Source organism: Passer domesticus, chromosome 1, assembly GCF_036417665.1.
Source record: "Passer domesticus isolate bPasDom1 chromosome 1, bPasDom1.hap1, whole genome shotgun sequence".
NCBI lineage: Eukaryota > Metazoa > Chordata > Aves > Passeriformes > Passeridae > Passer > Passer domesticus.
The window spans coordinates 23,588,005-23,614,821 of record NC_087474.1 but is presented as its reverse complement, the minus strand read 5'-3'; the positions used below and the strand labels follow the sequence as shown (position 1 = coordinate 23,614,821).

The 26,817-nt window shown below is 36.2% G+C and overlaps 1 protein-coding gene and 1 long non-coding RNA gene across 9 annotated transcripts in view; one reads left to right on the top strand and one right to left on the bottom strand.

Annotated features, from left to right (window-relative positions):
- The window catches only part of SGCE (sarcoglycan epsilon), a 31,291-nt gene extending 4,996 nt beyond the window's left edge, over positions 1-26,295 (top strand). Inside the window, exons 2-13 of one of the 8 annotated variants that reach the window (XM_064410455.1) lie at positions 3,461-3,565; positions 7,341-7,463; positions 8,552-8,709; positions 11,365-11,437; positions 12,259-12,457; positions 14,130-14,292; positions 17,424-17,635; positions 18,384-18,410; positions 19,098-19,283; positions 20,871-20,914; positions 21,755-21,789; positions 23,465-26,295. In XM_064410455.1, coding sequence (XP_064266525.1) covers positions 3,461-3,565; positions 7,341-7,463; positions 8,552-8,709; positions 11,365-11,437; positions 12,259-12,457; positions 14,130-14,292; positions 17,424-17,635; positions 18,384-18,410; positions 19,098-19,283; positions 20,871-20,914; positions 21,755-21,789; positions 23,465-23,515 — 1,376 coding nt within the window. In that variant the 3' untranslated portion in view covers positions 23,516-26,295. Of the gene's footprint in view, positions 1-3,460; positions 3,566-7,340; positions 7,464-8,551; positions 8,710-11,364; positions 11,438-12,255; positions 12,458-14,129; positions 14,293-17,423; positions 17,636-18,383; positions 18,411-19,097; positions 19,284-20,870; positions 20,915-21,754; positions 21,790-23,464 lie in introns of those variants that run through there. The other 7 variants (XM_064410446.1, XM_064410464.1, XM_064410490.1 and 4 more) reach the window with 7 other exon arrangements.
- Positions 13,819-16,208, bottom strand: LOC135294796 (uncharacterized). Its single transcript, XR_010356820.1, has 3 exons — positions 16,165-16,208; positions 15,261-15,421; positions 13,819-13,957 (listed from the first exon to the last, which is right to left on the bottom strand). It is a non-coding gene; the product is annotated as an uncharacterized LOC135294796 (long non-coding RNA).
- Positions 26,296-26,817: the final 522 nt, after the last annotated feature.

Here is a 26,817-nt window from a genome sequence, read left to right as displayed (position 1 = left end):
ACAAGTGTGTGTTTATGTCAGGTCCCAGGGGAAGGTGGAAGTGTTGGAGGGAGGGGAAATGGCCAGGTTTGATGGCTTGAGCTGTGTGCTGCTTTAATAGTAGGAGAGATGGGCTTGAGATCCTACCTCAAAGAAGGAATAAGAGGATAGGTAGAGGTGCAGGATACTGTTTGAAGGTCAGAGTGCAGTAAAGGAATGGGGAAGGTGGATTTGGTCCATGATACTTGTGTCCTTTTCTGATTGCTGCGTGGTCAGAAATTGTTGTGGGTATCCACTCTGTTAAATAGTCAGTTGTTAAATATTATGCAAATATAATTTAAAAAGGGAAAAAAAGAGTATGAATTACTATAAATGTGATTTTTATTTATAACCAATACAATTATAATTAAAGAATAATTTAAAGAAAACATAATTGGAGAAAGATGAAAAAACTGTGATATGCTTCACCTGGGCATGCTCAAGTCCCAGGCACAGAGCTATGAATTGCTCCTGCTGTTGAAGGCAGTGATGGCTTCTCCAGCAACTGTGGCAACATGTGTAACAGACTGAAGAGCCTGACACTATTAACATTCTTTTTATCGTGGGTACAAGGCTGATTAAATTAATTCTAAACTGTCTCTTTGATAAAATGCATAGTTTGAATCCCTGCATTCTGTAGTATAAGGTCTCTTGTCATCTTTTAATCACATTCAGATCTTCCCAGTGCCTTCCTCGTGTTGTCAGTTGCTTCTTGAAGGCTCTGCTAGACAGAGCATTTGAACAGTGATCATATCTGTGTCAAGTACAAAAATAAAGTCTGCCTGTTCCTCCTTGATGTTGCTGTTTACATGTCAACTGTTCTAGCCAGTGTTCTGGTGAAAGCTCTGTTCAACCTGACTTACATCTCTAGGTTGTTACCCAAGCTGAGCATCCCTGAATTGTGTGCTCACAGTGTGTTTGGCATGCTGCTGCCTTTGTTCCTGCTGTGCAGTTACATTTTATTCTTTTGAACTGCACATCACTGATTACCTTTTCATAGACAATGCAGACTGTTCTGTCATCTCTATGATTTGTCAGTCTCCTAGCCTTTGTTTTTACCTGCAAATTCTCTGAGTATATTTGATACATACAAGTCATTCTTTGTCTCCCTCCCCATCTCCATTTCTATCCTGCCTCTCTTCCCTCCACCCCAGTTACATAAGGCTAATGCCAAAACTTTGTGAGACCCACTAGAAAGCTCATATAACAGATTAACTTTTTAGCAGCCCTGTTCTCTTGCTTTTCAGTCTGTCATTTGAAATCAAATCAGTGGTGATATGTATGAAAACATCACACTATAAACACTAGGATGTGAAAACAGGCATACTGGTGGCTTTTCCAGTTGCCCTGTGAAGTGCAGCATGGAGAGGTAGACAGGTAACTTCTTCAGTCCACACAGCCAAACCTAGCAAACTTGGAACCCAAATGAAAGACACTTACTGACCATTTATATTGAAAAACACATGGTGGAACTTGTCTCTTTTTTTTTTCTTTTTTTTTAGTTGCATTTAAATATGCTAAAATGATTTAGTGTCTACTTTTTCAACTGAAGTGTTAAGTGACAAGCTGTATAGCTAAGGGTAATGTCATTATTGCTGTCTTTATCAGGAAAACCTTGTGGGCTCACCAAAAGTGTCAAGAAAGATGCATTAAATCCTTAATAAGGATTAAATAAGGACTGTGATAAGTATAATAATTTTGACAGCTCTAATACTATTCTCCATGTAATAATTCAGTTATCTAATCTTGTGTTAATTGTTTTGTTGGGTACCGGTGCTGGTTGGTAGATGACAAGCCTCTGGTTGCCCAGCTCATCCTGTTGGAATAATGGAACAACTTTATTTGATCTTTTCAGGAATTTCTTGAGTTTTTCAAGAATTACTAAAATTTACGCAAAGTCCTATGCAGTACTAAATTTTATAGTCCCATGGATGTTATTATATTAAGACTTGCAATATTTGCAGATCAGTTCAGCAGGGCAAAAGTTGTTAGAAATGTTATTGTGTTGGTATAGTAATGATTGCATTAATCAAATTATTACATTTAATAAATAAAATTAAAAGTGCATTAAAAATGCAACTTTTAATTACACTCCATCTTTAATTCAGTTTTAGATGTTTTGTGTAAATTATCAGTAATAGATATCTGTCTTATATCCGTAGATTGAGTGTGGTGTTATCTTTATTACTGCTTAAGCCAGATCTGTTTGGCCTCCTGAATTCTGTTTGAAGAATGTCTTATCACTAATTTAATAGCGGCCTGGTGTTACAGAAGTTTTCACAGATGTCTGGGCTTCTTTCATGTACTGTGCATGTTTTCCAATAAGTGTTCATTTCTTTCTGCAAACTGGTGTATCTGTACACAAATATTGCTCCTTGATGTTTCTGGTATTGCTGCTTTTATAAGGATATTAAGATGCTAGTCCAAAACCATCTTTGATCCAATAAGTGTTCATTTCTTTCTGCAAACTGGTGTATCTGTACACAAATACTGCTCCTTGATGTTTCTGGTATTGCTGTTTTTACAAGGATATTAAGATGCTAGTCCAAAACCATCTTTGATCCAGGGTTTGCCATGAGTTCTTACTCCCAAACTATTTCAAAACAAAAATACCTACTCATTATGGCCACTTTCCTAGCATCTGACTGCAGTTCCTTCGCTCTGCACTTTCAGCTGGCATGTACCTGTACAGCTGGTATACCTATTATTCATCTCAGAAGAGCAGAACAAAAAGTGGGAAGTGAGGAGGGAGCTTTCTCAGGCACCTCTGCTACTGGTGAGATGGAATCTTTCTGTCAGCTCCACAGCTCCTTTCTGTCTCCAGTAATCATTTGCTCCTCACTGCATTTAAAACTCCCACCTTCAGCTGTATGTATCCAGCTGATTTCATGCTTTGTTCTGGTTGTGTGGGATGTAGGCAGCCATTTTTAATAGGTTCTTTTTTCAAAATTGATTATTGGTTATGCCTGCAAGGCAATCAGCCCGATGTGTCTTTATATAAGCATCATTATAAAATAAAAGCTTGCTTACTTTAATTTTCCTTCTTTGAACAAAATATACCACTCCAGTGAAAGCTACTTTATACATTTTTGCCTGTATGTGAGGTTTTATCTGTGCAAATACATTTATTAGGGAATGCTCTTCTTCATCTTTGTTATCAGTACAATTATGTCAGCAGAAGTGTCTGCAGAGGTTTAAGTATTTAGTGTAAACTTAGCTTATTTAGAAAAATGGGTGTCAAAAAGATAATTGTCAGAAAGATTATTATGTATTTATGTACTCAAACCAAACACCTCTATTTTTTGATCTGTGGTCCCTAAATTTTGACTAAAACCAAAACATGATGTAGAAGGTGTCTGATCCCATCTGATCAGGTTGTTTGTGGCAGTCTGTTGATCTGACTAATTTATTTTTTTTTTTGCATTTGTTTTATTGTGAAAAGCTATTTTGCTAAGCTCTGCTGATGGCAATAATGGAACTGTTAACTGGACGACTAAGCAAGCCCACAGTTATGTTATCAGCAGAATAAAGGCTGTTCAGAAGAATGGTGAGTTTAGGTTGTAAATTTAAATACCCTGTTGGTTCAAGCAAACCTGCTTTCAATATTACTCTTGCTTTTCCAGTCATGTCCTTGTTTTAGGAGTAGGGTGCTATTTTAAGGTAAGTAATTTGGAAAACTTTACATTTCTTGAGTCTTCAAATATTCACAGACCTGCGTGTTCTTGTTAGTCTTCCCTGACTTTTCCTGTTCCTGTAGCTTTGCTTGAAATAATGGCTGTGTTTATACCTAATACTGCACATTTTCTTATCATGGCTGGTTGCTTCAAGATACCTCTGCAGTTTGCTTAATCCAATAACTTCTCTGTAACAATTTTAAAAAGTCTTCTCACACATGAATGTCAAAAGACTATTTTACTGCCCTTTATGCAAGTACACATCAAATACTGTAGGTAGTGCACACACTGGCTGAGAAGAAGCTTTGCACTGATTGCTCATCTAGTCAGGCAATCTGGATTGGCCTCCAGATCAAGTTGTTGCTGGAATTGTTCTTCATCTGCTAAATATCAGTGGGGAGAGAACCAATTGAAATTTCTAGGGGAAAAGAACCAAAAAACTTCCAACTGAGTTCTTTCCTGAGGATCATCAACTACAGGCTGCAACCAACATGGTGAAACTTCTGAAATTTCTGGAGATGGGGGTTTTCTGTTTCTGGTAACAGGCTCTGGGCTGCAGGCTGATAAAATCCTGTCTGAATTCCTGGCTGTGCCTGTATTCAAGACCTATAAGGAGATCTTGGGATCTACAGAAAGTCCTCCAAGCAATCTGGAAACAAGAAAGAGGAAAGCAGTGTTGTAATGGTAGCTGATTCTAGCAGGGATCTGATGTGATCCTAAGTAATGAAGATTTTAAATTTCCCGTTATTAGTTTTACAGAAGCTTTTCACAGTCCCTGAGACTTTTATCTACCCCAGGGAATTTGCCCAGACAATTCACAGCTGGCAGTCTGCTGTATTAGATTAGTATCTATTTGTTAAGTATATTGAGTTTTGTTCCTAGATCACCCAAGATGATGATTACACATTCATGTCCAGTCTCAGTCTCATGAAAATAATCATGGGTTTTAAAAGCTTGTGAAGAAAGTAGCATTTCACTTGTTTGATTATTGAAAAGTTAGTGATACTCTAGTAGATTGAAGACTCAATTCTCCTTCTGGTTTTGAAGAAACTTCTTGGGGGTTAAAACAAGGAGGACATCTCTGACAAAAAGGGTGAGAACTTCTGAGTTTTTCATCACTGTACTTGTGTCATTATGATGTGTTTGTCATTACAAGATAGAACAGGTTTCTGGGATTTTTCCTTCTGAGAGATGTTTCTAGACTTCCACCGAGATCTGTGTTTTATATTTGCATCAAATCCTTACTGGTATACTTATTTCAGCAGCACGGAGTGTCTCATTGCTAGGAAAGGACAGACATTTAGTGTTTGGGGTTTTTTTCAGTAACTGCTGATTCTATTATGCTTGTTTCTTCCTGAAAGAATTGCTTACTGAGAAAAAATGCACTTTTCTTTTTCACTGTTCTTCTTGTTTGAAATGGATTTTCATCATAGAGGAAAAGCATCAGAAATGGAAAAATTATCTTTTCTAGGTATTTGATCCACCTTCATCCAGCTACCATGTTTTTGTCAGCTCTTGTATTAATGTTACTTTTTCAATATAATGTTATTTTTTCTTGCAAATATTTTAAAGGAAATTAGTTAACTTCCTTGTGCTGTTTACGGCTCATTCACAGAATTGATGGCAGAGGGTTTTGGATAATAATTTATTAATTTTAAGTAATGATCTTACTGTGTGTAAGTCTACATAATGAAAATGACTGTAACTGTTTTATTGACCACACAGAATTGTATCAATTCAAATTTCAGGATCATTTAAATTTTGTCACTAAGATAAATTATTAGAAAGGTACTCTGTTCAGTATTGTGCTAAAAATGGTTTTCAGAAAAGCAAATGCTGTGCAATGTGACAAGTAGTATATCCAGAATTATATATTCATTAAGCTTGAAGAGTGGGGACTATGTAATTAAATGTGGAGGTCTGCATTACAGATGTCTGCATCTCCTCTCAGATGCCTCTGCAGTCTGTGGAGATCTAGTCAGTGTAGCCTGGAATCTAGGACATGATTCATCTCACTGTACAGGAGAAATCAAATAAATCAACCCCTAGAAGCATCTGTTTCTTCTCCACTGACTATAAAAGGAGCCTGACTAACTTAGTGGTAGATGTTGTTTCTGTAGACATCTAAAATTAGGTGAGAGAGATTCCACTCGGAGTACGTGGTGCGAGGGCTGGAATTCCTGTGATTAATGCATAATTAATAGTGCCTTTTAAAGCAGATCTCAAGTAAAAAAGTTGGTATAATTATCAGGCTGAAGAAATTATACCAGGATTAAAAAAATTATACCAGTATTGAAGAATTACATGAGCTTTATCCACATTTCAAATGTGTCCTCTTACTGATCCAAGGTTGAAGTTAGCACCTCTGGGACCTACAAATTTATTCCTACCAGAAGTGTCTTTTGGAGTCTGTCTTCCCAGTGACAGCACCTCTGTGCTGTGTGGCCTATAATTTGCTTTTGGAGATGTGATTCCTCATGAAGTTTCTTCCAGTTGGGCAAGCAAGGCTGATAGATGTGTATGGTTGTCTGTGTCTTACCATCTTTATCTACTGCTTTTGTAATCGTCATCTCACTGACAAAATCTATTAGCAATGATCAATTCTTTCAGGGCATTAAATTAAAGTTCAGTAGTAATAAAATTAGTAACACAAGCTAAATCAATCTTATTATGACACCTTGAGAAACACCTATTAAATCAGTATTCTCTGTTTATACTTATATTTTGAAACTTGTTGATAAAGTGTCTTCTTATTCATCTAATTTATTGTAATGATTTCTTCATTCTTCTCATTCATTAAAATGTGTATGTAGTTCTGCATCAAATGTGTTATACCTAAGAAAGCTATGCCCTTGTCAGCAAATTTTGTACTAAATAAAAACTACGTTATTGCTTTTACATATGCTGATTGTTCTGAATTTTCTTGTAAAAAATTCAGTCCTGTAAAACATGGCTTCACTTTTTTGGTCTGGAATCAGTTTCACCTGACTGGCCTATAAATACCCGTGTCCTTTTGTTTTATCCTTCAATACAAGCCCAACATCTTCAGTAAAGAGCTCTCTAACCAAAGTTTGAGTTGTATTTTACCCTGGTCGTCTGAGAAAGTCTAGCTGTAAGAACTCATAGAAATCAGCTGAAGTGAAGTGTGTCCTTTTCTGCTCAAGAACTGAAAAATCTGCCATTTCTGTTCAGTGAGAAATGAGAACTGTCGATTGGTAAGGTTCCTCTGTATTCCTCTGTTGCTTTCTCTGTGTAAAATATCAGGAAAACATGATTGTGTAATTCATTTAACGGACTTTTATTAACATAATATTAAAAATAAACCAACTATAAAACTACAATAGCCTTCCTATTTTTTTTAAAAATTACAATAAAAATAAAGAGCTTATACAAATGTTGAAATCTTGACAGAGGCAGTTTTGTTTATTGCAGTCCTGGAAAGGATCCTGTTGGGCAAAGAGAGGGTTTGCTCTGTGTTCTGTTCTTAAATCTACATAACCTTTTAAAAAATCTTATTAACAGGTGCCTAATATTTGTTGCTTTCCTTCTCCCAGATGCCCGCATTGCTGTTGAACTGCATGAAGTTACCTCGAGCATGTCTCATTTTTGCCTTTTTTTCTGTCTCTTCTCTCTCCTTCTGCTTTTCAGTGTACACAATTCTGTCTAAGGTGCACTCTGATCGGAATGTATACCCTTCTGCTGGAGTTCTGTTTGTTCATGTTTTGGAGAGAGAGTACTTTAAGGGGGAATTTCCTCCTTACCCAAAGCCTGGTATGAGATGCTAAGATCTTCCATATTATATGCAGATACAGAAAAAATATTGTTATAAAAAATTGAAGTCTATTTAGCATACCTTGTGGTTCAACATATAAGTTTTTAGTTTCTATTGAAATATCTTCAGATGAAATAAAATGTGTTGTCCTATACTTTTAAAATATTCCAGTTTGTGGTTATTTGTGAAAAAATGCATATAAATGTGTATTGTGAAAACATCTACTTAATTTGGGAAGGTGTAGTAATCCATTATATATATCTGATATTAAGTGTTTCATCACTTTTGCATTAAAATGAAATTGTGGAAATGTGTTAATTGTTAAAAATGCTATTTATCTTGTCACTGTTTGAGACATAGTATGTATCAGGCTATATGAAGGAGCAATTTAAAAGCATATAGTAAATGTAAGACAAAATAGAAGATTAATCAAATATGAGACTGAACTGTTTTCTTTCATTTTTAAAAATAGTCCTTTGGCTTCAGCCTTCTTCCTATATTTAGGAACAGTTTAATGTTAATAAGCAGATTGGTTTAGAGAAGGAGCTGATTTCCTAAGGATGGTTTTGCATACACTAAAGCTAAAAGACTGGTCAACACAGGTTAGAATATGTGTAAGCAATCTGGTAGGGGTGGGAAGAGAGAGAGCATTCAGCCACACATGCTTATCAACAGTGAAAAGGAATAAATGTATCCGCCTTATATAAATATTACTAATTTCCGATAACAGGAAAATAGGAAAAATTTGTGTACAATGCACACATAATCAAATCCTGTTTCATTAATATGCTTTTGAATTGATTTGGGAGTGCTGTTACTAAGAGTCACTTTAAAGAAAAAACAAGCTTCTGTTAGCATTGGTTAAATTCTGAGTAAACCCAAATGTTTTTAAAATTTCATCTCTTTGTAAAATGGGTGTTTTTCCTGACTTGGATACCTGAGTCTTCATTTATGCCATGGTGACTGGCAGAGTGAACTGTTCCAGTTTTCTCTCAGTTTTGGCACATAGGTGGTAGGAGCTTGGAAATTTGAATCAAAGAATTTAACATTTTCTTGTTAATATTCTAATATAAATTCTCTTATCTAGGTGAAATAAGTAATGATCCTATAACATTTAATACGAATTTAATGGGTTACCCTGACAGACCTGGATGGCTGCGCTATATACAAAGGACACCATACAGTGATGGGGTGCTGTATGGCTCACCAACTGTAGAAAATGTGGGCAAGCCAACCATCATTGAGGTATTTGCTTTCAAAAGTTCAAAAATACGTATTTTGGTTTAGAGTGTAAGGTTCAGAACTGTCAACAAGTTCCCCTTGTTTTTGAATAGTTAATTGCTATTTCATATTAAAGTTTTATTCAAAATGCAGAGCAAAAAAAACTTTGTAAGCAACTGTACTTGAAGAATAACGTAAACCTCACTTTGTACCATTCAGCCTAAATATGGGTCAGGCTTTCCCCCACTAGATGAAAGTGTTCACTCAATAAGCAGTTGTGGGGTTTTTTTTTCTTGTTTGGTTTTGTTTGTTTGGTTGGGGTTTTTGGTTTGATTGCTTTGGGATTTTTTTCAATTATTTTTCATCAAATATCCCCCTGTTCATTATTCTTGTTTATTGATAGGTTTTATTTTAGTTAGCACTTTTATGAATTTAATTCATATGAGTGTAAAAATCACAAAACTGTGGTTTTGAGAGTTAGGTATTCAAATATTTTAAAGCACTAATTATTCATTGAGCAGCAATTAAAAAGGGAAAAGGGACATTATTTTCTACCACGTATTTCATAGACAGCAGGCACTGTGTGGTTTACAATGTTAAGAAATCTTCACAGTAACTTGCTCCAGCCGTATATTTGCCTCAAACTCTTGATAAATATTTTTTTTTTCTAAATTGCATTTGATGTAGTTTTTCTTCCTAAAGACTGATAGCTCTGAATGGTAAGTTGTACTGCAGATAGTTTCACCCATGTTTAATTTTGTTCTCATGATTCTGTTTTGATTTCAGCAGGACTAATACCATCTGAGAATTGATCACTTGCAGGCTTTGCTAAGTTTTATTTAGAGGAAACCCTTATTTGAAATTGCCAGTTTTTAAATGGCATGTGCTTTTAGATTCTAGGATCTATATCTAGACCTCCATTAGCATGACCCCAAGCCATATTTGAAGTAAATCTTGCCTAGCATACAAATTAATTCCTTGCAGTTCCAGTCTAAGATGTGGCTTTTGAATTAATTTTGTGGTGTGTGAGGAGGGCAGATGGCATTTGATCCTCTTCCTAGTGCTCTCTGAGAGGAGTGATTGCATATTCCTGGCCTGAATATAACTTCCATCATGTTATAATTCCTGAGGGGATATCATGGGGAGCTCACTTAACTGGAGGACACCTCATGATTAGGAGAGCCTAGCATTATGCATAGCACTGCAGTAGAGCAAGTGACATTCTTGAGCTCAAGCTCCTTTGAAAGCTGTGCAAAGACAGTTTGTGTCTGAATGAATATTCAGGACAGAGGCAATCTCTGCCATGCCTTCCTGTGGTGGGTGGGCTGTGCTGGCAGCTCCCACTGCTGGAGTGCAGGCTCACGGTGGGTACTGCTCCTGTACAGAGCTTGTATGACAGAGGGTTTGATTTTCTGGGTACTAGTGGTTCAACTGCTGTTGAAGAAACCCTTTGAAAAATTAGCAGAATTAGGACCAGAGAAATCTCAAATTTATTTTCTGTTAATTTTATAATAAAATTATAATGTTAAATGAGATCTGATTGTGTTGGGTAAGCTTTTCCCTCTCCACTTAAACAAACCTGCAGTAGATACTCCACAGCACTTTTCATTCAAATCCTTTAAAAGAAGGGCAGCATCTGCTACTTTTGTTTATTTAATAGTCAGTGTCACAGTGGTTTGTGGCTCTGTTTGCTGAGAAACAACATAGTTCTGTCACTATTGTCACTCCTCTGGCTCTCCTTTGCTTTTGAAATGAGTGAACTGAAGTGTAAAATTAGAAAGAAAATTAGGTTTTTTTAGTGTATTTCATGAAAGATTTATCACCTCTCAGGGATAAAAAGGTAGAGAAGATAATACATAATTATACTGATAATCCAGCCTTGTTCTGTATTTGTTATGAATGATCACTTAATCATAGTACAGCCTTGGAGTACAGTCACCACTGAGAAGTAACCACTTGCGTGCATTTCAGGTATCCTAGATATTTTAACTTTTAGATTAGTATCCTTGCATATTTTATTCATGAAGGTTTATGTTGCATCTGCCTTCTAGTTTTCAATTCCCATACATTTACAGGTTCCAGCATTTTTTAAAAAAACTGCTTGTGTTGGAACATTATTTTGAATTCATTCATGGAGTGAAACTTCACTGGGGCCAGAGCTAAAACTAAATAGCAGTTCCAAAGATGAGAATTCCTGGCATCATTACACTTTTTCCTTCAAAAAACCTCTCCATGTAGTTTATTTCCTGGGAGCTATCGATGAATTTAGATCTCCTAGTATTCATGGAGGTGGGGATTGGAGGCTGCATGGGGAAATGGAGAAATCAATCTGTCCTTATGGTGGTTCTTAAAGATAACAGAAGAGAAAGAATACACATGTATGGCAGAACACTTCTATCAAGACCAAAATACATTATTTTCACATATTCATTAATTTTATTTGGCTCTAGACTGGTCAAGAAAATTCCAGTATCCTGATTTGAAGGTAGTACTGCATTAAATAAATTGACCTTACCTTTCAAGTTTTATATTAGTGAATGAATGTTCATAGGTTTCAAAATAAGGCGGCAAAGTACTTAAAAACTGATATGTTTTTCTAAGTTATCAGTTTAACTTTCACTGATGTTTCATTTATATAATTTTCATTTTTGCATTGTTTTGTAATCTTTTTCACTCTAGATCACTGCATATAACAGGCGTACCTTTGAAACAGCAAGACACAATTTGATCATTAATATAATGTCAGCAGAAGGTATGTACAGAATATAGCTGGTTGTATTTTTAACTGAATCAGCAAAACCCTCTTATGGGCTCCTGCTTTTGAAGATAAATACTGTAAAATAGTTGTCTGGTGTTCAAACTAAACACAGAGGCACAGGGGAGAAGTAAGATAATTTTTCTTGCTTTAATTAGTTTTGATTTTTTAATCCAGATTATTTCTGTCATTCAGGATGGTTTTTTTCACTCACTGTAAAATGTTTGCATCTTTTTTTTTAATAAAATGCTTCTAATTCGAAATTTCCCTTGTCTTTTCAAAGGGACCTTACATGAAGGATTTCCCTCTCTTTCTCCATGGTGTTTAATTTCCTTAGTTCTTTGTGTACCTTATGCAATGAACAATTGTGTAGGCAGAGTCAGAAGATAACAGGTTATGGCATATATGGACATTTGGTCCTTAAAATTAGTTCCCTTTATCACATTTATATTCTGGAGTGTCACAAGTTGGAATCCATTGTTGCTGCAGATTGGTTTTGACCCACAAATTAGCATGAATGTAATTATATCTGCTTAATGAAGTTTTAGCAACTGAGACTCTTTTTCTCTAGTCTGCTTCTTCCCTATTGTTTTATAAATAACTGAAGGTATCAGCTCAAGTAGCAGCTAATGGTACTCTCTATTGAATTTAACATAATCACAGTAGGTTCAAAATTAGCTAATTCAAATGCAGGATTTTTGGAAAGGTGTATTAATCTTAAGTAGTATTATATTAATCATTACTCCAGATATTTTAAAGATTATTTTTAGATTTATGAAGCCTTTGTTTAATGCAACACTCTTTTTCATCACAAGCAGATTTTCCTTTACCGTATCAAGCAGAATTCTTCATAAGGAATATGAATGTAGAAGAAATGTTGGCAAGTGAAGTTCTGGGTGACTTCCTTGGAGCAGTGAAAAATGTATGGCAGCCAGAACGCTTGAATGCTATAAACATTACTTCAGCCCTTGACAGGGGAGGGAGAGTTCCACTTCCCATTAATGACATGAAAGAGGGGTAAGCATGTGTCAGTATGATGTTTTTGTTTCATTTTTTTTTTGTTTTGTTACTAAGAAACCTAATATTTTTTCAAGTTTTCTAGATACTTTGCAATTACTGTTTTGTGTTTTGGAATTAGATGTGAAAAGTTTACTCATGTTCTGAGCCCCAGAACTGTGTGTTAGATAGCACATCAACAGGGTACAGTTCCTATATATGGAGGTAATACTCTAAGGAACACTAACAAATTCCATTAATTATAAAGGAGTTGTAATATGTAATAAATAATAAATATGGGTTTTTTGTAATCCCAGTTTTACTTCTGAGCAGTCACTTGGTAGCATGCTTTTTCAAGTTTTTAAACATTCCAAATTAATTAAACTCAAAATTTTGAAGGAAGTTATGATAGAGCAGAGACACTTCAATTTCTGACAGCAGTTTGCATGTAACAGTGTATTTTTTAGCTGTTCTGACTAAGTGAGTTAAGTATGTGATTCAAGAGCACTGTTGACTTCCTTCTGAAAGTTGTAAGGTGTCTGGGGAGCTCAGGTTATTGAGTGCAAACTGCTGGAATGGACTGGTTCCAGTTGTGATTTGTAACCATAAATACTGTTCTGAACAGTATTTAATGGGAAACTAGTGAGGATTCAGTTTTTTCAAATATGGTTCTGACAGTGCTTTTCCCTGGTGAAAGTGAAGATGCCTAGTTATTTTTAGATAATTTTAGATATTTTGGAGTCAAATAGTATCTAAGAAAGGAATGAAGGTTCAAAATATGAGATATGTTCAGAAAATACTGGCTTTTTCAGAACCCTTTTGTGTCTCTGAAGTTTTTGAGCATATTTAAAGGAGTAAAGTGACTTCTGTACTAGCCAGAGTAATAGCAGAGTCACTGATACAAATGTCTACACTTCAAATGTTTAGTTCAATTATGCCTACTAAACAAGTGGCAACTGGGACCTAATTTCTGTTTCAGAATCCATTGGTACATTATAACCTGGTGCAGCAGCCTGTATTTTACAGCAGCATTCCATATATCTAAATATGACAATGAGTAATACAATCAGTGCAGTAGCTCTCATTTTATGTATGGTAATGCCAAATCAAGTATGAGGTTTACCTTCAGCTTTCAGTATTTTGAAGCATGTTTGTTGGCCATGCATAGCTGCAGTATGGAATCTTTCAGAAGCAGCTTGGGGTTAGCATGTTCATATCTGTATTAGGTTTAACAATAACTAGTCATTGTGATTTTATTTTGAAAGTATGGGAAAAAACTCTAAAAAAATCTATGATGAGTAAGATTAAATATTTCCTTAAAACAAAATGATGCTATTTTAAAAACAATTTTCAAAAACAGTACTGATTTACTTACATGAGGAAGCCACACTTGGAGCTCTTTGACTTCATAGAAATTGGCACAAGTGATGGTATTGAAGCATTTACATTAACAAGCAAACCAGAATATGTTGCAATAAGCAGCTAGGAAAGTTGTTTTGATTTCAGTCTGTTACTGGTATGCTAAAAGAGATAAAAGTACACTGTGAAGAAAAATTACTTTAAAAAGTAATTTTGATCTTTAAATAACAGCTGAATGTTACTGTGTACAACAATAATATTTGCAAGAGTACACCAATGTTCTTTGGGGATTTGTGAGACATCCTGCTGGTCTGTCACTCCTCTCTTTCTGCAGTGTGTATGTGATGGTTGGGGCAGATGTTCCTTTCTCTTCATGTTTACGAGAAGTGGAAAACCCACAAAATCAGCTGAGGTGCAGTCAAGAAATGGAGCCTGTAATAACCTGTGATAAAAAATTTCGGACTCAATTCCATATTGACTGGTGTAAAATCTCTCTGGTGAGTTATTTTATAATTGCATAAAAGTCATGTTTGTAGAAGTACAGGTAAGAGTTTTGCCAGTCTGGTCAGACAACGTTGCCAATTCCACTTTATTGTGACTGATATTTTTTTTTCCACCTAGCAGACACTCTTAAGATTGTGAAAGGATTTTGATATTTAGGCTAAATTCTGTTAGAGTTGAGCCCCAGTGAAACCACTGTATTTTTTTTCACTAGCAGTGAATTCTATAAATGGCCAGAGAACTCCAGGACTTGAAAAAGTAAAAGTAATGAGAGGTGTAGTTCATTAATTCAGAATGCTGATGCTGCTGGTTACACTTCTTTGAAAAGTGTGTGCATACATACATGTTTTCTCCGATTCTACACTGACTAATTAATACTATGCTGTTAAAAAACTGTTCCTGAAAATTGTCTAAAACATATTTTATGTTAAAAATTAAATAGAAAAAGGAATGAAAGTAGTGTTGACTGCTTAGATAATAAATAGGAACATTCTTCTCAGTCAAATGCAAGAAAAAGGTAACCAAACACTAGACTATTTGTCATGAAAGCAGAATAATTTCTAGAGAGGCTTTTTAAGGTTGGTTTTTTTTTAGTTCCTGTAAGGAAAATCAAGAAATAATACAGTATTGGAAGAGAATGTTGCAGATAAATCTGAACAATGATGGTGAAGGTATATAAAATAAACTTAGATGATTGTTGAGCTGCTTCAGACATGACCCAGGAGGAAGCTGAAAGGGAGATACCAAACACTGTATGGAAAAAACTTGTTGAGTATAAGGAAAGGTATTCATACACAAAGTTGATTGGATAACTTCCAGTGTTTTCTACCTATACAGTATAAATTAGGAAAGCTTCTAGAAGGTTGGAAAATACTTATTTCAAAAGAATACCCAGATTATTTCCTTTTTATTGGCTTTCTGTTGAGAAATTTTAAAAGACCCAAATGTATACAGTAATACTTACCAGGACCTGAAAAATAGCAGAAGGCAGCTGGTCTTTGGCAAGTACAAGTTGTGTCAAGTCTTCCATTTCCTTCTACAAGGAAGAAAGGTGGAGCAGCAAATGTCATTCCTTCTTGGTAAGGTTTTTTGATACTGTCACACAAGCAAGCTCAGGAACATGGCCTAGATGAAGCAGGAAATAGTGGAGAGCTGGTTGGTAGCCATAATCATAACAGAATTAATAATAATTCCTGGCTGTCATTAATAGCTGGATTATGGAATGTGCTTATTAAATTAAATTTATAGTTCTCCATGAAAGTGAAATGATCTGCAGGTGCATTGAAGGACAAAAAGGTCTTGAGAAATTGCAGAAACAGTCTTGGAAAACAGGATGAATTTTAAAAGAAGAAGCAGAGGGATAGTGCACTAATGCAAGAACAGTCAGCTGTGCCCATGCAGAAGAAAAAGAAGCTGGTTAGGAGTACTTCAGAATAAAAATGCCTGATAGTGGCAGTGGCTCATAAACTAATCATGAAGCAGCATTGTCATGCTGGTTTGAGAAAAGCAGAGATCACCCTGGGATGTGTAGCAGGAACAGGTTGCAGAGAAGTGTTATTTTCTGCAGCAGCTATAACACAGCCTTCTGGAATTCAGCACTTGTTTTGGCTGTGTGCCACAGTAACTGAATTTAAACTGTCTTAGGGGTGTTTGCTGTTGCCAGCAGCATTTCTGCTGTAACCTGCTGCATCAAAGGGAAAAGGGAGCCAAGCTTCTCTCTATCTAATCATAGTCTGCTTTTCACAAGGCAAGCTGAGAGACAGGAATTCTCCCCAGATCTATGGGCTGGGAGGGAGTTGAGCTCTGTTTCCTATATCCACAATTTAAACAAGTGATAGAAAATAGAGCCATCATATCCTCTTCCTCACACTGTTTATGAGGTAGTGTTGGCAGTTAGCACCCAAATAGAGAGTGGATGTAGGCTTGGGGGTCCCACATTCTGCAAGGATGGGCAATGCTCCACTTGAAGCTGCTCTCTGACAGCTTGTTCTCACACTGTGTATGGACCTCTGTCAGTCACACCAATAAATACATATTTTTTGTGCATTGTTATGGTCTGAGATTCAGCTAAACAGCCAGGTGGAAACCAGTGTACCTAACATAGAGGATACTCTAGAATTAATGAGCAGAGAATGCATCAATTTCTGTTAAACAAATACATGTGTGCGTGTGTGCGTGCACACATTTGAGGCTCAGCAGGATTTCAGAATTTTATAAAATTCCCTTTGCCCATTGCCTAAGCTGTAATACATCACTTTATTACTTGAAGTATAAGTGATAAAGAAGTGACATCATTTGTAAGATTTCTCAGTGAAAAGTCAGACAAAAGGTCAAGTATGTAAGCAAATATATTTTATTTGTATTAATGATCTGGAGATTAATGATCTTAAAGCTAGCACTGATAAAATTTGACAGTAACATGTAACTGAAGATAACAAAAAAATGGATGCAGAAAATTAAGTCACCTGGGAATGGCAATCAAAAGCAATAGGAAAATTAGCAGCAAAACAGGTTTGGATTTCTAGGATCATTGGGTACAGACAAACACAGAAATTGTGGAGGCTAATTGAATTTGTGTGAGGGAGACAATGAGCTGTCCTTGGCAGTTCAGTTGATGGCTCTTGATTTTTTGAGCACTGGATGTAAAGTGTGATATGAAGGAGAAGGAGGAGGAAGAAAATGTGATTCTTCATTTTTGCCGCCTTTATACAAGAGAGGACAGTATTGTCATTTAGGAAGACTAGTAAGAAATGGATTAATTAATCAAAAAGAAATCAGAATCAGTTAAATAGTTTTCACTAAAGATGTTTACCAAATCTATATTCAAATACTGTTTGTGTGAGATATGCCTAAAATTAATCTGTAAAAGACATGGTATATCTCTGCTAGGCACAAAAGAGAGTAGTCATATTATGACATTACTTATCACACTGATCAGAAGCTTCATAAAATGTAAGCTTCTATTACTGAAAAAAAAATGGTTGGATTAAATGATACAGAATTTGTAAAATGTGTAATATGGATCTTTTTATATGTTAAGATTAGTTGAAAACCTGCCTGTTTTTACATTATGTTACTTTGTTATTTAATAGTCTTTTTTTTCTTCTTTTTTTTTCCTGGGTATTAGGTTGACAATACAAAACAAGTTTCCACCTTTCAGGAAGTGATTCGTGGAGAAGGAATATTACCTGATGGTGGAGAATACAAGCCACCTTCTGATACACTGAAAAGCAGAGACTATTACTCGGATTTCCTAATTACGCTGGCAGTGCCCTCGGCAATAGCACTGGTGCTTTTTCTAATACTTGCCTATATCATGTGCTGCCGACGGGAAGGAGTGTGAGTACTTGAACATGCTAATAAGTAACTCTTGATTTTTTAAGATTATAATGCATAGAAGGTTATTTGTTAGAATATCTCCATTCAGTTCATTATAAACATTTAAAACAGGCCAAAAGGTATCTGCTTGTAATACTGAACTACTTTACACCTAAGCACATGCACTGATTTCCAAGCAAGTGGATGTAGGGCCTCTAGTTGTTCTAGAAAGGGTTAAAATACTCAACATGCACAAAACTCCCCAAAATCTCCACATATGCACAGCTCTCCAAAATGCCTCCAGCAAATAAAATACTAATAAAGCATCATTGGTTCAGGAGAATCTTAAGTAATTTCTAAAATGCTAACTTTCGAAACATAAACCTGGTTGAGGAGATTAACTGAATTTAGACATATTATCAAAGAAAAACACATAAAAGGAAAGCAGCAAGTAACGTGGTTTCTGCCATTTCTTACACAAACTACAATTTCATTTTGTCACAGAATTTCTTTTAGCCAGAAGCTTGTTCTTTAACCTGCATTTTTCATTTCCCTGGTGTGTGTCTGTGTGTGTCTGTCACCACTATCACATCTCTCTACGTGCGTTCATCAAGGCCTCATCATAAACCCCGTTGCAAATGCTGCCAAGTTGCGTTTAGCAATAACCTTGTCAGCATTTCTACATCACGTACTGTTTTCATCCTCAGATAGATTAATGTTCCAACTATCAATGCTATTATTTAATTCATAAATTTTGTTTTGTTTTTAGGGAAAAGAGAAACATGCAAACACCAGAGTAAGTGTCTTCTTTCCTGTTATTTTTCTTTTACCATTTAATTCTCATTCTCAGTAGCTCGTCATGCTTCATACATATGTGTCATAATCTTCTTTCATTCTCTGATTCATGGTTTAATTCATAAATGTGAAAGCTGCTTTTAAATCAGAGTCTTGGCAAGGATAGAAGACCAGAATAAAAAGGGTTTGAAAATAAAGACTGTAATTCAAAATAAAATAGTGCTGTTAGAATAAATATGTTAATATGCAATTAAAACTCCTGGTTATTGGACTTTCCAACCTGTCTCTTAAAGGCAGTGAACAGGAAAAGAAATATCCTGGAAGGTATCCAGTGCATATAGTATGGAGTGTTTTAAAATTAATTTACAAGCTTTTATGAATCTACCACAAGAATCAGGAGTTAACTAAAACTTTAACTACAGCAAATAAATGGAATATTAGCCACAAACTACCCAGTCTTGAATCCTATGAAAAATATCTATTCAGACAGAAAAATCTAATGGAATAATTGCTGCCTAAAAAATTAAATAAATATTTATTAATTGAACTATTTGAAGGTTGTAATTGTTGCACTGTAGTCTGCAGCATGCATCAAAGTCCTTGTACGTTAATAATAATTGCAAAATTCCCTCTGTTTTGATAAAGCACCTAAAGTATGCATTCACTATTTTATTTCTTTGTGACACAGCATCCAGCTGGTGCACCACAGTGCTATACAGAAATCAACCAAAGAGCTCCGTGACATGTCCAAGAACAGAGAGATCGCGTGGCCGCTCTCCACGCTGCCCGTGTTCCACCCCGTGACGGGCGAGATCGTCCCGCCCCTGCACACGGACACCTACGACAACACCATGCCTCTGATGCAGACACAGCAGTAAGTGCCACACTCACTTCTGGCTCTTCATGCTCCCTGTAGATTCCAGTGCTTGTCCTCCGAAATGTGTTCATTGTGGCAGGATTCAGTAATGACTCTCCAGTTCAAGATTGCTCTGGTGTTTGCATTTCCAGCAGGAAGAAAGGCCTTCTGTTATAAGATTAAATGGCTGGCTTTCAGTCTGCAGGCTTGCAAGAGGCTTGGCATGGAACAGTTAGATTTCTGCATGTTTTGGAGAAAAACTACTTTTGACAGAGAATTCAATTAAAACTGTTGTATTTTAGACACCCTGTCTCTTGAACCATATCTTCGGGGTTCTGTGTAAAACTAACCACCAAATTTGTGTTAGTTTTATACCAGAAAATTCAGACTTTGTAAGTGGTTAGTCATGTACCTGTCACACATGGTTTGTGTTTGAAACATTGACATTGAACAGAAGAACGTACTCCATTACACAAATAATAAATTGAGGCTTCCCAAGAAGAATGCTCATAGCTCTCTCCCGTTTCCATTGTTGCCACTCTCTTTCCAAAACAGAAAACAGAAAAATAATTAATTCCTGTTCCTAAGAGTTCATTTATCAGTAACTTAGTGAAATTAGTGAGGTAGACCAATGCTTGCACGTGTTCTAATTCAGATAACTCCACAGAGCTGTAGCAAAGAGGCATTTCTGGAAAGGTTTGGTTGAGGAGCCTGGGGCTGAGCAGGTCTGAGGCAGTGGTCTCAGAAGTGGCTGGCATTTTCCAGTGCTGTAACACCAGCTCTACTTGGTGCCTCCTCTGCAGGCCTGCATGGCCCCAGTGGTACTGGTCCTGTGCCAGCTCTAAGTCAGCTCTAATTTACACATGCTTGCCCTAAATTCCCTTCACAATGTAGATCCATGCTGCAGGAGTGTTTTCTTCTCCCTGTCCCAGAAGCTAAATTCTCCAGAAAGGAGAGCTGTATAAATTATTCCTTGTACAATTGCTGCAAAGTGCTCTGCTCCATCTTTAACAGCTGCTTCTCTATTCAGAATAGCAGTTTTTATGACTGGGGTGCCAAATCCTGTACCAAAAGCTTTCTTGAGTTGTACATAGGGGATTTATCTGCTTCACCTACATTGTAACCCTTAATTCCTTTCTGTACAAACACCTCTATCTGGTAGCTGATAAAATAGACACTTAAGCAGGGCACAGAAATGCAACTTTGCCTCGATAAATGAACTGGTCTGACATATAGAAGTGGCTGACTATTAATTCCACAGCCAATAAGTACGTTGCAAATGTTGTCACCTTTGCTGTATTCATGGAATATGGAATATTCACTTGCAGAAACCAAACTTTGCTGAACTTCAGAAACCCATGGTGACTCTTGTTGCCTCTAGCATTTCACCAAGTCTGAGCCTTTGAAGGTAGCTGACAAGTGGGATAATAAGAACTACTTTAGCACTAATTGTTTTTATTTCATGGTCGTGGCTAACCTTTGGACATAGTGAAAATAGATTATTGCTTCATAAGCAATAATATGAAGTGTAAATACTGAGCGTTCATCATGATACACTTCAGACTTTGTATGGAAGCATTAAAGATATTAAATGGTTTTTTATAGGAACCTGCCACATCAGACTCAGATTCCACAGCAGCAGAGTGCAGGTCAGTACTCAGAAAATACTGTAATTACTGTAATTATTAAGTGACCAGTGTGGAGAAAACACTAGTCACAATGTATACAGTCTGTGGACAGTGGAAATAATTTTCAAATTAGTAAAGTATTACAGAATTGTTATTCTAGATTTTTTTTTGATACATCAGTGAAAATTTTGGCATGGGATTGATTAAACAAGGAAGAAATGCTATGTTAGGATTCTGCATGAGAGCCTGGAATTTGGTTCAGCTAACGTAGAAACCTCATATAAAATTTTTTTGTTACATGAAGCTACAGCCAGATTCCCAAATGCAGTTACATGGTTTGGATTTGTCCATGGTTTGGACACTTGATAAATGTAAATTTCTAATTCCCACCAATATTAGTTAAGCTTTGAAGAAGGAGCTCTTTATTGCAGTTACTCGACAAAGTGTTGATACTGGGCAATCTGTGGTGAGGCACAGCCATGCTTCCAGTTTCCTGTGTTGTAGTCATCACTTTTGTGTCATTCTCAGAAATGCTCATGTACTGACTGAGGTCAGGCATGGCCCATCAGACTAAGGCTGACTGTCCTCTCTTCTTAGCATCTCAGGTTTGAGAAAAACCTACAGCCATAGCCATGTGAGGGGGGGTCAGGACCACACAGGGAAAAGGAAGAGGCCAAGTGTAATTTTTAAATATTCAAAGAGGTATCAAAATCAAAACTCTAGAGAGATACATATGTTTTGAACATAATATGGGAACTACAGCTCCAAGCAGAAGATTTGTTTTAACTTAGGAGTTACATAAGCAAGTCTTTCTTTTCATTGAAAATCCTTCTTCTTCATTACTGCTTTCGGGGATTAAAGGAGAATTTCGTATGACAACATTTCAAAGATTTGAGGCAAGTATATAATAGATGTTTCTCTCCATGTGGGTTTTGCTATGTGGAAATTAAAAACAGAGGTATAAAAAGTCTGATAGCAGTTCTGGTAGCTTTTCTGTTTGTGTTCTTCATTGCATGTATGCTGGAAATGGTTGATGACCCTGGCAGTCAAAGCCTTGACCCAGAGCCTCCAGCACTGGGTTGACATTTATTACAGCTCTTCTCACTCACACTGTTTAGAAGGCAGAATAAAAGTGTCACACAGTGCTGCTCTTCTGCTATGACTGTTTCAAGAATTCCAGTCTGTCTTGCAGCAAATAAGATGTAAAATCACCTGGTAATATTGTACAGTGACAGCAGTGAGGCATTTTTGCAAAGGTATGAAACACAAGCTAGCACAGGTCTGTCACTTTTGAGTAGCACTGAAAAACTGCCCTAAAATTAGATCTTAAAAATTCCCATGTCTGTATGTTCTGCAGTACATTATTTCTGCAGAATACAACTGTTCTTTCATATTCATCACAGATGCTGCCTGTGACAAGCTCTCAGAAATCCAGGGGGGTGGGGGGTGGAATGAATTTGGGACAGAGGATGTTTCCTCCTCTTCCTTTGCTTTATAATGACACCTTGCTTTGTAGCTCACATGTGCAAGTGACCCTGCAACCACTTGCCTGACATGATGGCATGTGCCTTTTGCAGCTTTTCTGAAAGGATATCCATAACTCCTGTTGCCAGAATGTTGGAATTTTAGAAAGTTGTGATTTAAAATTCAGGCATGACTAAGGGTTTTTTAGTAGCATGACTACAAACTTAGCAATTGATTTTATTGATCTGTTCAAGTAAGAAATTTAGAGAACTAGAACACCTAAGGCCAAAAAACCTATAGATTGAGACATTAATTGTTAAATTTTCTTCCTTTTCTACAGAAAACTAACAGTAATATACTCAGGGAATTTAACATCCTATCAGCCACAGCTGTGAATAAGAAATTCCTATTTTAAATATTCAGTAGACCATATTTAGTAATTTGAAGAGCACACCATGGATAATAACTGTTGTCTACTTCAGGAACTATCTGAATCCCCAGTAAGGAATAGTTTTATTTTAACCTTATATTAAAAGGCAGACTTAATAGCTGACATAATCCTTGACTATTTCAGAAAGTTAAAATGTAATTGGGAAAGAATTGTTTGAGAGGTGGCCACTCAGATCTAAAGTTTATTACAGTGATGAAAATTGCTACTGGTATCCAATATGAATGAACAGATAGGTTAGGTTTTAGAATTGTCTCTCTGTCAGTAGGCAGAATTCACAAGGACTGTTTAAGGTGCTTGGATGAAAAAGCTTATAGGGTATTCCTATAATATAAAAGACTAAATATTGCATGTGCACCGTGTACCACCACCTTTTGTTTTGTGCCTCAGCCTCCCTATGAAGTCTGTTAGATCCCAAAATAGGAAAGATAAATTCCCAGTTGAACAATCTTTTCCCAGCCCTCTCCCTTCCCAGAAGAAGGCTTTGTTGTGTATATGTCATCTTTTGATTCAGGTTGTACTTGTAGTGTTTCTGCAATGTGGTTGTTGATAAAGGAATAATAAATGCTATTTATGTGCTGTTCTCATAGTTGACAGTTCAGTACTGTTGAAGCATCACGTGCCACTGATGGATTATACAAATTCTCATCTCTTTGCAGGTAAATGGTATTCCTGAGGAAAGAAAACTAACAGAAGCAATGAATTTGTAATCAAAGAAGGCAGCAAATTGTCTCACTTCCTTATTTGTTCTGGTTATTGCATGAGTTTTTCTGGTGTATATTGTGCATGCCCACAGTATCATGATGGTTTCAGTGCCAGGAGTACAATCACTTCCATATAACTGATGTACTGTATCCTTTTGTACTTTGGACATTTTTGACAATTTGTAAACACTGATAACTTTTTATATTTGTTACATTCAGGAAGTAATCTTTAATGTATATATATACATACATATATATATATGTATGTATATATATGTATTAATAAATATCAAGCTTTATTCTGTCTTGTGATCTCTCCTGAAAGTTTTAACAGGAAAGTCAAAACTTCAGAGATTCAAGGGATTTCAGACTGTTAATGGGATGATATAATTGCCTAACATTTGCACAGGGAAAGAAGTAGTGTACAAGCATGAAAACTTGTGCAACATGATGAGGCTCAGAAATAGTATTGCATATATATTAGGTATTATCTTTTTAGACATTACCAAATATAATGAGCAAAGTTATTTTTGGAAAATAAATAAAGAAATAATGCCCTAGAGAAAGTAACTAAAACTTCTCATGATAAAAATTGGGGTTTTGTTCTTTTAACAGATATTTACACTATTTCAAAACTTGTAAGCAATAAAGCATTTAAAATCTCTCCATTCATTCACCTGGTTATGTTAGAAGAAAGTGCTACAAACTATTGTAGGCAAAAATTAATGTCTGCAAATGAGGAAGGGTTTAATTTGGTACAGTATACCTGGACTAACTCTTTAAAAACACTCTAAATTTTTTGTGGTATTCACAATAAAGAGCCCCAATGCTGTTTATTTTTTATATCCTCCACATATTTTTTTCTTTTTGGAGTGCAAACTGTTGTGGGAGAATTATGTATCCAGTAAACCAGAGATTATATTTTCACATCTTAAAAAGGACTTAATTAAAGGCATACTTTGCTGGGAAGTGGTTTCTTTGAGAGGCATTTGTCCATGCAGCTGAAAGCTTAATAATATATGGACTTTGCTAAAAGGATTTGATTTGGGGTTGCCATGTTTTTCAATAGATAACTATAATTCATCTACTGACACTTTTCACCAGCTTTTAAATGAATTTCTGATGCTTCTTTAAATCTTCAATCTAAGGACATCACACAGGACTTCAGGGTCTGCAGCTGTAACAGCTGACACCAAGAGTTCTTGGGGTTTTACCTCAAAGCATGGCATTGTTTTAAGCTGACACTTACACTTTGTCTTTTTTCTGTAATATTTTCTCTTTCAGAAGCTGTATGTTCATCAGGACATTGCATTGTAAGCAGAAAACTGCGTCTGCTTTAAAATTGCTAAATGCTGGCTACATTTCCTTAGCTGAGGTTCCTGAAGTCTCTGCTAAGAGAAATTTGAATAATTTTGGAATTTAAGACTGAAAATAAAAGGAATCCGTTAAATGAGGTCATTTTGTAAAAAGACCAAAGTAGTTGCTCTTGGTTTTGTGGTTTCTGGTTTGTTTGTCTTTGTTTTTCTCTTTTTACAGTTATGACCCAGTTCTGTCAAGACACAGAACCTTAATTTACATGAATTTTTAAGCATCAATGATGTGTTTGTAGGCTTGGACCTGAATGCATTTTTTCAGCAGATAGAACAAATTCTGAGCTGCTTTTTAGACTAATTTTGAGCACCAACTATGATAACTGTGGCAGCAAAGTAGATAAGCAGTGCTCAGTACGTGGTACCTACTTGTATATTGTCAAACCTCCAGTATCAGTTTACAAAGCTGCTCTGCATGCTCAGCACAGCCCACAGGATGTGGCAGCAAATCCTGCTGGTAGCTGTCAGTCCAGGAGAGGTAGCCCAAGCTGAGAAATTAAAGGCACTTCCTGAAACAGGTGGAATAAAGAGCCATTCATACTCACTTTTTGAGTGGCATCCATCATGCCTTCCTACCTCATCCAAAAGGTACCAGGAAAGAGACTTCACCAGTCAATCAGCCTCCTCAGAGACACCCCTCTTCTTTCCAGCAGCTTGGATGTTATCAGTGAAAAGCAAATCACTAAACTGCACACTGAGGTTTATAGGAAATTAAACCTTTTCATCTCTTATCCAAGCCGTAAAAAAATTTCAAGTACAATCAGCATTTGGCTTCTATTAGTTTATGCTACTATTTTCAGATGTATCAGCTGTCAGTGTTTTGAAACCAAAATGAATGGAATGGATTTTAAATAATGATTTTTAATGCAATGTAAGATTAAACTTTGTAAATAGTTCTGAGTGTGGATTATAGTAATTTCTGATAACTACAGGATGACATGACAATCAATGGATCTACCAGTTGAGCTGCTCCCACCTCATTTGTGTTAAAGTAACAGTGTCAATATATTTAAGGAAATAAACCGTTACATACATGCATAAAGAATTAATTTGTAGCAGTGCAGGCTCCACCTATTTTGGGAAGAATCTAATCATGTAGGTCACTCAGGTATTGAGAATACCTGAACTATTTTATGATCAAAATCTTCATTTATCTGAGGTAAGTTTAATAACAAATTATTTATTTTTACTTATTAAAACAATTGCTCTGAAAGCACAGATTTATAAAGCTGGTTAAAGAAACTTAATGGCTAAAGAATTAGTAATAAGACAGTAAGTTCACAGCCTCTTTTAATTATATGATGGCAATATGAATGGATATTGTACTAAGTTGCAACCAAATTAAACAGAAAGCCCTACACATCCCTTTGTACATAAACAAAATGTATAACCTAATAAAACAGAAAACACAAAGTAGTGAAATTGTTGCCTGATTATTTTACAAAAGGGTGCCTGAACAACATTAACTGTTACAGCTTTTAATGTTCCAGCTACAATACTGTATGGTCAGGTCTGAGACCTGGGGTGGAGCTAATGGTGCAGGGTTTGTTTAAATGGGGACAATGCCTAAACAGATGTCCTAACGTGAGAGGAGGGAGAGGATTTGCTGCACCTGAACTATATATTTCCCTGATTATAAAATCAGGAGCTTTCAGGATCACAGAATCACAGAATATGCTGAGTTGGGAAAGGGACTCATCAAGATCATTGAGTCCAACTCCCAGCCCTGCACAGGACCATCCCCAAGGGTCACACTGTGTGCCTGAGAGCATGGTCCAAACACTTCTTGGACTCTGGCAGCTTTGGTGCTGTGACTACTTCCCTGGGGAGCCTGTTCAACCTCTGAGTGAAGAACCTTTTCTAATATCCATCCTGAACCTCCTGCCACAACTTTAGGCCATTTCCTTGTGTTTTGTCATTGGTCACAAGATTAAAGAG